Below are 12,500 nucleotides of genomic sequence, written 5' to 3' on the forward strand. Positions count from 1 at the left end.
CCCATCAACAACAACAACAGCATGTCATCATCGTCTGACATCACCACCTTGTCGTGTGCGATGGATCCGAGCGCCTCTGCGCACTCGTGTCGCACCATGTAGTTTTCGGCACCGTCCTCAAGCCGCTGGTGGTGTGTGTACATGTAAATGTATGTGTGAATGTGTGCATGTGTGCGAATGTATGTGTGAATGTGTGTGTGTGTGTGTTAATGCACGTGTGTGTGTGTGTGTGTGTGTGTGCATGTGTGTGTGTGTGTGCGTGTGTGTGTGTGCGTGTGTGTGTGTGTGTGTGTGTGTGTGTGTGTGTGTGTGTGTGTGTGTGTGTGTGTGTGCGTGCGTCGCCTCACCGCCTTGAGGCCCTCGATGGCGGCCGGGTGCTGCAACTGGCCCAACACATACCCTGACCAGGGCGAAATTCGAGTTCACAGCGTTGGACAAGGACAAGGCATCGGTGAGTAAGTGCACCCACGAATTAATTCACACACGCACACACTCACACACACACACACACACACACACACACACTCGCACACTCACACTCACTCACCCACTCACTCACTCACCCACTCACTCACCCACTCACTTACTCACTCACTCACTTACTCACTCACTCACTTAACTCTCGCCTCTCGCAACCACATTCCCCTCCCACATCCTGACCGAGTTCATGTCTGAAGAGGGCGCTCTTGTCTTGAAATCCGTCGACAATCGCCTTAACAGCATCCTCACTGCCAATATTGCGCAGCGCAAACAGCGCCCTGGTGGGGGAAGGTGGAAGCGGGAGGTTGAGATGGGTTAGGAGGGGATGGGTAGGTGCATGGCTGGAGGGAAACCAATTGGTACTGGCATGACAAAATCCTCCAACCTCTTACCAACACAACACAGCACACTCCACAGAACACCCCAGCAACACCACACACCACCGCAATATTACAGCAACACCAACACAACACACGACACCTGTATCGCTCAAAGAGCGGCTTGGATGTGTCGAGGAGCGTGGCCCTGAGGTCTGGGATGGGTGTGTCTTCCGGCGCTGCGGGTGCAGGATCAACAGACAGAAACTTGGCGTCTCTGCACGCATGCACCGATGGATTGGAAGAAATGGGTGCATTGGATTGGATTGGATTGGATTGGATGGTGGTGTTGAGGGGTGATATGAGTGATAGTGCGAGTGAGTGAGTGGTGGTGAGGGGTGATGTGAGTGACAATGGTGTGGTTGTGGTGGTGGGAAGGAGGGTGGTCACCGATTTCCGGCCGTTTCGCATGCCCAACATGTAATGCAAGCTGTAACTTCAGTGTTCAGTGTTCCCACCCCACCACCAACCATCACCAACCAACCATCACCCACCCCACTGTTGGCTTACGCTGTGGGCGCCTCGTTCTTCTGCTGCTGGAACCGAATGCGATCGGCCGCAATCTGGCGGTGGTGGTGGTGGTGGTGGTGGTGGTGGCGGTTGTAACGTGTTGGTGGGAGGGTCATGGAGAGGGCGAGGACGTAAGAGAAACGCACACACACACACACACACACACACACACACACACACACACACACACACACACACACACACACACACACACACACACACACAAACCTTCAAAAATCATCGCGACTACCACTGCCACCACCCACCACGCATCCCTATTGCCACCACCATTGTCGCACCTGGCACGTCTCTGAGATCTCGGGCTGGGGCGCATCGGTGTATTCGAGGAGGAGGTCGAGTGACGCTGGGTTGCCAATCGCTCCAAGTGCCTCGGCCGCTTCGTGTCGCACCATCACATCCTGCTGCTCGTCCTCCAGCACTTTGGACAGATATGGCAGTGCCACGTCGTCCTGCATCTGCCCGAGGCAATATGCGCACTCGTGCTTCAGCAGCGCAGACTCGTCCTCAAAGCCTTGAGCGTGTGAAGGAGGCGGGAAGGGGTGGGTGATTGGATGTTTGACGTTGGTATTGTGTGGTGGGAGCCTCGGGATGTGGGCAACATCAACTCACCACACACATGCACACATGCACACGGGTTCACATGCACACGGCTTCACAGTCACTCACAATCACTCGCATGCACAAACACACATAGCCACACACGCAGACACACGCATGCACACATACATGCACACACACGCACAACACAAACACAAACACGCACACGCACACGCACACGCACGCTGCACACACACGTACAACTGTCCACTTCTTACATTGGTTGATGAGCTCGATGGAGCGCTGACCGCCGAGGTTGCGGAGGGCAAACAGGGCGCGGAAGCGGTCCTTCAAGGGCCTGAACAGGGAGGAACGAGCGTGAACACACGTGCGTGCATTCTTGCATGCACGTCGATCCACGTACATACAACAAACACGCATGCACATGTGTGTGTGTGTGTGTGTGTGTCGTGCTTACGCCTTGACGTCCACGAGGATCTTGCCCTCTGCCAATGAAGATGCAGTACAATGAGCAAATACAGTGGGTGAGGTCAATGAAGTACGCAACACAAGCACACAACACAAGCAAGCAGCGACCTGTGGGCGCCACGCGTACGCACGTCCAAACACACGCACGTCCAAACGCACACGTCCAAACACACACACACGTGCACACACGCACGTCCAAACACACACACTAGTTGAACGCACCGGCTTCGATGAGGTTTGCCTGCTCTTCTGGACTCATGCTGCTCACACAGGCACAAAAACACAACAACCAGCGGCGGCCAAAGATGAGGACACAGACACACTCCAATGCAACACACAGCACAATACTCACCTTCCCCATTCCCCTCCGCACCACACACACACACACACACACACACACACACACACACACACACACACACACACACACACACACACACACACACACACACACACACACACACACACACACACACACACAAACACACACAAACACACACAAACACACACACACACGCACACGCATGCAGTGTCAGCAGCCGGGGTCAATGATAAGGACAGCGTCGGCATTGTGCGGTACGCCATAGATGAGACCATTTGGAGCCAGCACACCCGCGAACCACTTCATTGAACCCTCCGGTACAGCCAGCGTCGACGTGTCTGCCGTCCCGGTGGCAGGATCAATGAGGAGCACGGCTGTCACTGATGCAGGAATGCCCACGACGAGGCCGTTGCTTGTAAGCACACCGCCGTGCCAAGAGATGCCTCCAGCCAAGTTGGAAAATGTCGTCGCTTCAGCGGTGTTGGTGCTCGGATCAATGACAAGCGCAGCATGGATGACAAACGGGATGCAGTAGATCAGGCCGTTGTTTGCCAGCACAGCACCACCCCACTTTCGGGAGCCAGAAAGCGGGCTCGGGATGCTCGTCGTGTCTGCCGTGTTGGTCACAGGGTCGATGATGAGCACGCTGGATGCAGAGGTGGGGGCCGCGTAGATCAGGCCGTTGGGCGCTTGCACGCCACCTTGCCACTTCTCACGGTTGGCGGTTAGCCCCTGAATCGAGGTTGTGTCCGTTGTGTTGGCCGCCGGGTCGATGATGAGCACGGCTGGTGCAGACCAGGGGACGCCATAGATGAGGCCATTGTCGGCCAGTACACAGCTGAAATATTTGCCACCACTCGAGGACAGGCCAGAGATGGTGGTTGTGTCGGCGGTGTTCGTTGTGGGGTCGATGACAAGTACGGATGTTGCTGTGAACGGTACACCGTAGATGAGGCCGTTGTCGCCAAGCACGCCGGCACCCCACTTTGAGGTGTCAGTTGGAAAGCCGCCCATTGTCGTGTCATCCACTCCGTTGGTGCTTGGGTCAAGGATGACGATGGAGGAAGCACTGAACGGAATGAAATAGATGAGGCCGTTTGTGGCCAAGACACCATCCGACCACTTGAATGTTGACGTGGTGCCGAGCCCCGTGATGGTTGTGGTGTCCACGGTCGGTGGTGTGATGTCGCACAGCTGGCGGTCCAAGGAGCTCAGCTGCCGTGCTTGGTTCGTGTTCACGCGATCCAGGTCTCGCAACATGCTCTGCTGCTCTTGTATCAGCTCAAACGTCTCCGCCACGTTCACCCCATTCACAAACACAGCCGCCGGCTGCTGCTGCTTGTGCTGCTCCTGTGGATGGGTGGTGTTGATGTGGAACGCACCGTGCTCATCTTCTTCCAGCACCACCTCCGCACCAACAAAGAAGACGAGGAAGATGTGGACGCCAAGCAAGAGGCAAAGCTGTGCCAGCAACAACAGTGGCGCCCTCAGCCTCATCGTATTGATCAGCCGCTCCGATCGACCGTCTTGGGTTGATTTGCTTCAGTGCTTCGCGACGCTACGACCCATAAACAGGTCCAAAACACGCGCACGCAAACAACTGACTTCAGTCGACATGGAAATGCGTCATTCCGTGCATTTACACAGCCATCACACGCGCCCCTTGTTACACTTGTTACAAGTGTTTGTAGGGCCATTTTTTTGTTTTTCAAGACAGCAAGACAGTGAGACAGCGCAACCCAAGCCCAGCAGCGACCCACAACCACCAAACGAACAAGCACCAAGAAGCAAACCATGCCACCACACCGGGTGTTCATCTCGCTGCGCTTCAGCGAGGCCATGGAGGAGAGCGAAGCCCTGAAGAAGGCGTTGGACAAGCGGGGCGTGCCCACGTTCCTGTGCGCCGTTTCCTCTGGCGACAGCATCGCCGACGCCGTGATCGAGGCCATCGACGAGTGCGAGCTGGTGGTGATCATGGGCACGCACACGTACGGCGAGAAGACGGACAGCAAGTTCAGCTCGCGCGAGGAGCTCGAGTTCATCATCAACGACGAGAAGCCGTTCTTCCTGGTGAAGATGTGCGACCGCTTCAAGCACGCCAAGACGCGCTTCTGGCTTCCGCCCACCATCGCCTACCACCCATGGCAGCCGCAGGGTGCCGAGCGCTCCGCTCCGCCAGACGAGCTTGTGGACGCCATCATCGCCAAGCTCAAGGACGTGACCGGCGTCGGTTCACCAGTGAAGCTGCAGCAACCACAATCAACTAGCTCAGCGTCCTCTTCCCAAGTTCATGGGGTGCGTGCAGTCAGTGGCGGTAGTGCTGAGGACGCCGTGCGCAAGCTGCAGACCAACGGCCGTAGCATGCACGCGGCTGAGATTGTGCAGTTGATGCAGGCGTTTCCCGCCTCTGCTGACGTGCAACGTTTTGCCTGCAAGGTACTGGAAGGCCAGGCAATGGACGGTGAGCCAAAGCGTGTGGAGGCGGTTGCATCCGGCGCCATCGACGCAATCATCAAGGCGATGAAGATGCACAGCAGCAACGGCTCTGTGCAAAAGAATGGGTGTGGTGCGCTGCAGAACCTGGCAGTGAACGACGACAACGCGGTAGCGATTGCGTCAAAGGGCGGGATTGATGTTGTGGTTGCGGCGATGAAGATGCACAACAGCAACGGCTCTGTGCAAAAGAATGGGTGTGGTGCGCTGCAGAACCTGGCAGTGAACGATGACAACGACGTTGCGATCGCGTCAAAGGGTGGGATTGATGCTGTGATTGCGGCGATGAAGTTGCACAACAGCAACGGTGGTGTGCAAGAGCAAGGGTGTGGTGCGTTGTGGAGCCTGGCAATGAACGACGACAACAGGGTGGTGATTGGATTGAAGGGTGGGATTGATGCTGTGATCGCGGCGATGAAGACGCACAGCAGCAACGGTGGTGTGCAAGAGAATGGGTGTGCTGCGCTGCGAAACCTGGCAATGAACGACGACAACAAGGCTGCGATTGGATTGAATGGTGGGATTGATGCTGTGATTGCGGCGATGAACAGCCACACCAGCAACGTCGGTGTGCAAGAGCAAGGGTGTGCTGCGCTGGGGAACCTGGCATACAACAATGATGACAACAAGGCTGCGGTTGGATTGAATGGTGGGATTGATGCTGTGATTGCGGCGATGAAGAACTACACCAACAAAGGCGATGTGCAAGAGAGTGGGTGTAATGCACTTGTAGTCATCGCATCTCACCCTGGCTTGAGCGATCACCTTCGTTCCGAAAACGTGTCTCTCCTCGCCAGACAGGCCAAGGAGAACCACCCAAGCAACCGTGGTGTGCAGCAACAGGCAGACCGCTTGCTCAGCAAGCTTGCCTGACCCTCTTCCGAACCCCTGCTCCCTTCTGATGTTTTCTGCGTTTCCTGTTGCTTGCCCTGCCTCCACATCTCGCCTTGTGTTTGTGTCTCCATGTCACCTCGTTTCGCCATCACCACCATCATGATCACATTCGTGTCCACAACACGTCCAGTTCCGGCTTTGCTTGATGAGGGAGCTGTCTTGCCCTTGCTTGCTTGAATTCGTTTGGTGTCTACTTTCTTGCAGACTTGTTTCGGTCGCTTGTTTGTTCGTTCGTTCATGTGCTCTTCGTTCACTGGTTCATGCACATCGGTTGCATCAACCCAGTAGTAACCATCAACAACAAACACATGCACACACACGAGTTCAACCGCATACCCATTTTCACTGCAACTGCTATGGGAGGAGAGAGGTTGCAGACGTTCTGTGACATCAACGAAAGCAACACACAAGGACCAAACCACGACCGAACAACCACTCTTGAGCTACCGCTACGCAATCAACAACTGTGACACTCGTTGCGCACATGTTCTCTTATTTCACTCACAGAAAGCAACGTGCACGTGCCATCCCCGCCTCCACCCTTCCTTTCTGCCTGCCACCAGCACCACCACCACCACCACGACAACGACGACGACCACCACTACCATGACAACGACGACCACCACCACCACTACGACCACTACGACCACCACCACCACCACCACCATGACAACGACGACGACCACCACCACTACGACCACGACAACGACCACATCAACCCCACCCTTCTCCAACCCTTTGATCCATCTGCCTGCCTCCCTCACACCTCACACCACACACCACCTTCTTCTGCAGTTGTCCAATCACACAATTGCAAACTTGCGTGCGCCGCCTGTGCCGCTGCTTGTGGACTGCACACGTGCACGTGGCTCACCCTGCGGGCTTGTCATCATGGTCCCCGCGTGTGCTGTGGTGGTCGCACCGCCAGCGACAAACGCGCTGACGGGCATGTTGTCGTAGAAGGAGAGGGGCCGGTTGCCCTGCTGTGACGACGTCGACACCGTGTTGCTGCGAGACCGCACGCTCTGGCGCATGAACTTGCCGCGACTTGGCTGGCGCGCTCGCACACTCCGCTTGCTGCGCATGCTCGCATACCGGTTCACGCGTGCCTGCACATGGGTGGGTAGTGGTGGTGGTGATAGTGGTTGGTGAGCGAATGACACGGACACAAGGAAGGTCATGCAAAGCCGGTGGTGTTGACAGAGAAGGTGGACCAGAACGAGCTCAACACAGTCAGGCAAAGAGACAGACAGAGACACACATACACAAATGTACACACACACACACACACGCACGCACGCACACACACACACACACACACACACACTCACTCACACACACACACACATGCATGCGCCACGCACCAGATCATCAACAACCAATTGGGTCAATGACGAGGACTGCGTCAGCAGCGACCGGCACGCCATAGATGAGCCCGTTGCTTGCGAGCACGCCAGCACCCCACTTGACCACGTCTGTGGAAACAGCTAGCGTGCTTGTATCCACGGTGTTGGTCGTGGGATCAATGATGAGAACGGAGCCAGCATTCAACGGAATGCCGACGATGAGGCCGTTGCTTGCAAGCACACCGCCGCTCCACTTCCGATCATCCGTGGACAAGCCACTCAGCGTGCTGGTGTCAGCTGTGTGGTCAGCTGGGTCAATGATGAGGACAGAGGAGGCCACATGTGGTATGCCATAGATGAGCCCATTGCCAGCAAGCACAGTGCCGCGCCACTTGTATTCGCCGACAATCGGGGAGATGCTCGTCGTGTCTGCCGTGTTGGTCACAGGGTCGATGATGAGCACGCTGGATGCAGAGGTGGGGGCCGCGTAGATCAGGCCGTTGGGCGCTTGCACGCCACCAAACCACTTGGCTGTTCCAAAGCCACTACCAATGGTCGACGTGTCCGCTGACCCTGCGACAGGGTCGATGATCAGGACGAAGAACGAATTCCACGGTATGCCATAGATGAGGCCGTTGTCAGCCGCAACGCCACTCAGCCACTTGCCGCCACCACTGGATAGTTGTGCAATACTTGTTGTGTCGGTTGTATTGGTCGTCGGGTTGATGATGAGGATCGACGTCTCAGTGTATGGGATGCCATAAATGAGGCCGTTGTCGCCAAGCACGCCGGCACCCCATTTCTCTCCATCGCTCGAGAAGCCAGACATTGTCGTAGTGTCAGCACTGTTGGTGCTTGGGTCAAGGATGAGCACAGCGTCGGCGTTCAACGGCGTGAAGTAAATGAGGCCGTTTGTGGCCAAGACACCATCCGACCACTTGAATGTTGACGTGGTGCCGAGCCCCGTGATGGTTGTGGTGTCCACGGTCGGTGGTGTGATGTCGCACAGCTGGCGGTCCAAGGAGCTCAGCTGCCGTGCTTGGTTCGTGTTCACGCGATCCAGGTCTCGCAACATGCTCTGCTGCTCTTGTATCAGCTCAAACATCTCCGCCACGTTCACCCCATTCACAAACACAGCCGCCGGCTGCTGCTGCTTGTGCTGCTCCTGTGGATGGGTGGTGTTGATGTGGAACGCACCGTGCTCATCTTCTTCCAGCACCACCTCCGCACCAACAAAGAAGACGAGGAAGACGTGGACGCCAAGCAAGAGGGAGAGCGGTGCCAGCAACAACAGTGGCGCCCTCAACCTCGTCTTCTCCCTCGTTCTCCTCGTTTCCAGCAACCCGGCACGTCTGTTCCGTGTACTTCGCGACGTTGCTGCAACTGCAGCTAGCACAGCGGCAGTCTTGGCCACCCACCCAGACCCAGCGCGTGCTCCACGATGATCATCAGCGCGCACAACGTGCATCATCCCGATGACGACTGACTTCAGTCGAAGTGGTGCTGGACATTGATCAATGTGTGCATTTGTGGCAAAGACAAGTGAACAACACAAGTGAACACAAGCGACAATGGTGAGCGCGTTCGCCAGCCAGCCAGTGTGCACTGTTGTGACATGCGAGCGTGGTGTGAAGTGACATGGGCTTCTCTGAAGGGCTTGCCTGTGCTTGGATGTTCGCTGAATGACATGATGTGACGTACACTTGAACTTGCACTTTGCTTCGTCAATGACAGAGCCATCCACCACCTTTCGGGTTTCCACCTCGTGGTGCACCACCACCCATGAGTACGTGTGTGCGTGTGTGTTCGTGTACGCGTGAGTGCGTGTATGCGTGATTGTGCGTGTATGCGTGTGTGTGCGTGTGTGTGCGTGTGTGTGTGTGTGTGCGTTCGTGTCTGTCTGTCTGTACGTCCATGTGCGTGCATCCCTGCGCGTGTCTGTCTATGTATCTCTGTTTGCGCTGGCATGGCACTCAACGGATCGAGGAGGAGGAGGAGGAGGAGGAGGAGGAGGAGGAGGAGGAGGAGGAGGAAGCGGTTGCTCACCGTTATTGTTGTTGTTGTTGTTGTCGTCGTCGTCGTCGTCGTGTTGCTTCACGCATGCTAGTGTATGGTGGCCCGCCTCCGGGGCCGTTCCCACCACCACAGGGGCCGCCGGGGTACCCAATGCCGCCACCGCCTGGGCCGTATGGTCCACCGCCAGTGCCACCCGCTGGCCATGCACCGCCGCCACACGCACAGGCCGACCCTTGGCGCAAAGCCACAGCACCGGTTGGTTTGCTTGTGTGTGTGTGTGTGTGTCTGTGTGTATGTATGTATGTTTGTTTGTATGTATGTATGTATGTATGTATGTATGTATGTATGTATGTATGTATGTATGTATGTATGTATGTATGTATGTATGTATGTATGTATGTGTGTGTGTATCTGTCTGTCTGTCTGTATGTATGTATGTCTGTCTGTCTATCTGGCTCTGTCACTTCTTCTCTGCGTTTGGCTGTGTCGACTCCATCAGATCTGCCGCGCTTGCAGCTGGCAATGCCACCATGATCACGTCTCATGTATGCGATCGTCTTCCCCCCCCCGGCAACTTGTTTTAGGATGGTCGTGAGTACTGGTATCATGTGGTGACAAACGAGACACGCTGGGAGCGGCCAGAAGCGGCAAAGCCAGGTTTGTCATCGTGTGTGTGTGTGTGTGTGTGTGTGTGTGTGTGTGCGCGCGCGTGTGTGCGTGCGTGTGTGTGTGTGTGTGTGTGTGTGTGTGCATGGTAAGGTGGATGAGAGGGAGGGTTCTGCCGGGGTGAGGAGGATTAGGGAGTGGTGGATGAGAGCGTGGCGTGGAAAGAAGCGCTTAAAGAGTATGAGAGCGGCGTTTCATCAACTTACGTTTGCGCGTGAGCATTTCATCCCCTCACCATCACACACACACACACACACACACACACACACACACACACACACACACACACACACACACACACACACACACACACACACACACACACCGACTGCGGACGGCAGCCACGCCCTGGCGCGAGTACAAGACACCGGAGGGTCGGCCATACTACTACAACACAGAGACAAAGGAAACTGTGTGGCAGAAGCCAAAGGTGCGTCATTGCAATGTGTTCAGCGGACGTATGCATGTGTGTTGTATGATGAAATGGAGCTTGCTTTTGCGCTTGATAACACACACACACACACACACTCACACATCCACCTTACCATGCACACACACACACACACACACACACACACACACACACACACACACACACACACACACACACACACACCATCAATACCCCCGTGTACATTAACAATATGACGCGTGTCAGGAGCTTGAGGCGGCCGAGTCAGGAAAGGCGCCGGCGCCGTCATCAGCATCGACTACAACAACAACCACGAAAACTGCTGCTGCTGCTGTTACTGCTGCTGCTGCTGGTGGTGGTGGTGGTGGTGGTGAGAAGCAGAAGAAGGAGGAGAAAGGCAGCAAATCGAGGTGAGCAGAGTGGTGTGGATCGTGTGGTGGTGGTGTGCGTGTGTGAGAGCTTGTTTGATTGCTTGTGCGCATTTCAACGTGATCACAATTAGCCACACACACACACACACACACACACGCACACACACAAGTCATGCAAAACGCCCGTGCTCACACCACCACCACCACCACCACTATGACACCACCACCACTATGACACCACCACCACTATGACACGACCACCACGACCACCATCATCATCACCACCGTTGCCACGACGCCAGCGAGCCGCGGGAGTATGCGACGAAGGAGGAGGCGGTGGCGGCGTTTGTTGAGCTGTTGGAGGACAAGGACGTCAGCACCAACTGGAACTGGGACAAGGCAGGCGACGCGTGGTGGTGGTGCTGGTGGTGCCGGTGGTGCTGGTGCTGGATTGGAGACAAGAAGAGAGGGTTAGAGCAACAGCGCAGTGAGTATGTGCGGCGTGTGTAGCAAAAAAACTCAAATTCACACACACGCACACACACACACGCTTTTCAAACTTATAACGCGTTCTCACCATTTTCACCACACCACAACATCATCGTGACGCCGCCGCCACCATCATGTCTGCCGCACCGTTGTGTGTGTGTGTGTGTGTGTGTGTGTGTGTGTGTGTGTGTGTGTGTGTGTGTGTGTGTGTGTGTGTGTGTGTGTGTGTGTGTGTGTGCACAGGTGAGCCGGGTGATTAGTGGGGACGGGCGGTACATGGCGCTCAAGCGGATCAGCGAGAAGAAGCACCAGTGGAACAAGTGGAAGCAGGCAAAGGTCGTCCAGGAACGCGAGACAGGTGCGGGCTTGTGTTGTGTTGTGTTGTGTTGTGTTGTGTTGCGTTGTGTTGTGTTGTGTTGTGTTGTGTTGTGGTGTGGTGTGGTGTGGTGTGGTGTGGTGTGGTGTGGTGTGGTGTGGTGTGGTGTGGTGTGGTGTGGTGTGGTGGTGGTGTTTGACGTCGTGTCTTGTCTTCCACTTGTTCGTGCTGCTCACCACGCTCACCACCACCGCCACCACAACCATCATCATCATCATCATCATCATCATCATCATCATCATCATCATCATCATCATCATCATCATCATCATCATCATCATCATCATCATCATCATCAACAACAACAACATCATGAACAACAACAACAACAACTTAAACAACACCATCACCACCACACATGCACACGCACACACACCCTGCATCCCTGCACCACTGCACCGCGTGCTCCAATCCCCCTCCTCCCCCTCCCCTCTATGCAGCGCGTGCGCGGTCGCAGCAGGCGCGGGAGGAGTTTAAGCAGCTGCTCATGGACATGCGGGCCGTTGGTCCGCACGCATCATATGACGACGCCCTCCCGCTCTTCAAGCACGAGCCGGCGTACTTTGCCGTCCGATCAGAACGCGAACGACAGGTGCGCGGCGGCGGCGGCGGTGTTTATGCACGGTGTGCATTTGTTTGTGTGGGTTTGCTTGTTTGTGTGTGTTTGTGTGTGTTTGTTTGTTTGTGTGTGTGTTTGCTTG

The 12,500-nt window shown here is 55.7% G+C and overlaps 5 protein-coding genes across 5 annotated transcripts in view; 2 read left to right on the forward strand and 3 right to left on the reverse strand.

The window, feature by feature from the left end:
- Positions 1–2,676, reverse strand: part of PTSG_10762 (deoxyhypusine hydroxylase) — a 3,827-nt gene extending 1,151 nt beyond the window's left edge. Inside the window, exons 1-9 of the mRNA XM_004988669.1 lie at positions 2,637–2,676; positions 2,404–2,431; positions 2,204–2,283; positions 1,667–1,899; positions 1,368–1,420; positions 961–1,074; positions 661–758; positions 348–400; positions 48–125 (exon numbers count right to left, since the gene is read on the reverse strand). Coding sequence (XP_004988726.1) covers positions 48–125; positions 348–400; positions 661–758; positions 961–1,074; positions 1,368–1,420; positions 1,667–1,899; positions 2,204–2,283; positions 2,404–2,431; positions 2,637–2,673 — 774 coding nt within the window. The 5' untranslated portion in view covers positions 2,674–2,676. The remainder of the gene's footprint in view (positions 1–47; positions 126–347; positions 401–660; positions 759–960; positions 1,075–1,367; positions 1,421–1,666; positions 1,900–2,203; positions 2,284–2,403; positions 2,432–2,636) is intronic.
- A 270-nt stretch (positions 2,677–2,946) lies between these two features.
- On the reverse strand, positions 2,947–4,346 carry PTSG_10763 (uncharacterized protein; the record flags this gene model as incomplete). Its single annotated transcript, XM_004988670.1, has 1 exon — positions 2,947–4,346. The coding sequence occupies exon 1, from the start codon at positions 4,231–4,233 to the stop codon at positions 2,947–2,949; it is 1,287 nt and encodes a 428-aa protein (XP_004988727.1). The 5' UTR covers positions 4,234–4,346.
- A 101-nt stretch (positions 4,347–4,447) lies between these two features.
- PTSG_10764 (uncharacterized protein) lies at positions 4,448–6,442 on the forward strand. Its single transcript, XM_004988671.1, has one exon. It carries the CDS (start codon positions 4,531–4,533, stop codon positions 6,100–6,102), a length of 1,572 nt encoding a protein of 523 aa, XP_004988728.1. The 5' UTR covers positions 4,448–4,530; the 3' UTR covers positions 6,103–6,442.
- A 484-nt stretch (positions 6,443–6,926) lies between these two features.
- On the reverse strand, positions 6,927–8,675 carry PTSG_10765 (uncharacterized protein; the record flags this gene model as incomplete). The annotated part of the gene is made up of 3 exons (XM_004988672.1): positions 6,927–7,232; positions 7,540–8,634; positions 8,667–8,675. 3 exons carry the CDS (start codon positions 8,673–8,675, stop codon positions 6,927–6,929), a joined length of 1,410 nt encoding a protein of 469 aa, XP_004988729.1.
- Positions 8,676–9,005: 330 nt separating this feature from the next.
- Positions 9,006–12,500, forward strand: part of PTSG_10766 (uncharacterized protein) — a 7,736-nt gene continuing 4,241 nt past the window's right edge. Inside the window, exons 1-9 of the mRNA XM_004988673.1 lie at positions 9,006–9,043; positions 9,204–9,255; positions 9,577–9,740; positions 10,070–10,142; positions 10,493–10,581; positions 10,810–10,973; positions 11,237–11,333; positions 11,667–11,781; positions 12,240–12,391. Coding sequence (XP_004988730.1) covers positions 9,041–9,043; positions 9,204–9,255; positions 9,577–9,740; positions 10,070–10,142; positions 10,493–10,581; positions 10,810–10,973; positions 11,237–11,333; positions 11,667–11,781; positions 12,240–12,391 — 909 coding nt within the window. The 5' untranslated portion in view covers positions 9,006–9,040. The remainder of the gene's footprint in view (positions 9,044–9,203; positions 9,256–9,576; positions 9,741–10,069; positions 10,143–10,492; positions 10,582–10,809; positions 10,974–11,236; positions 11,334–11,666; positions 11,782–12,239; positions 12,392–12,500) is intronic.

Source organism: Salpingoeca rosetta (genome assembly GCF_000188695.1).
Source record: "Salpingoeca rosetta unplaced genomic scaffold supercont1.34, whole genome shotgun sequence".
NCBI classification, from domain to species: domain Eukaryota; class Choanoflagellata; order Craspedida; family Salpingoecidae; genus Salpingoeca; species Salpingoeca rosetta.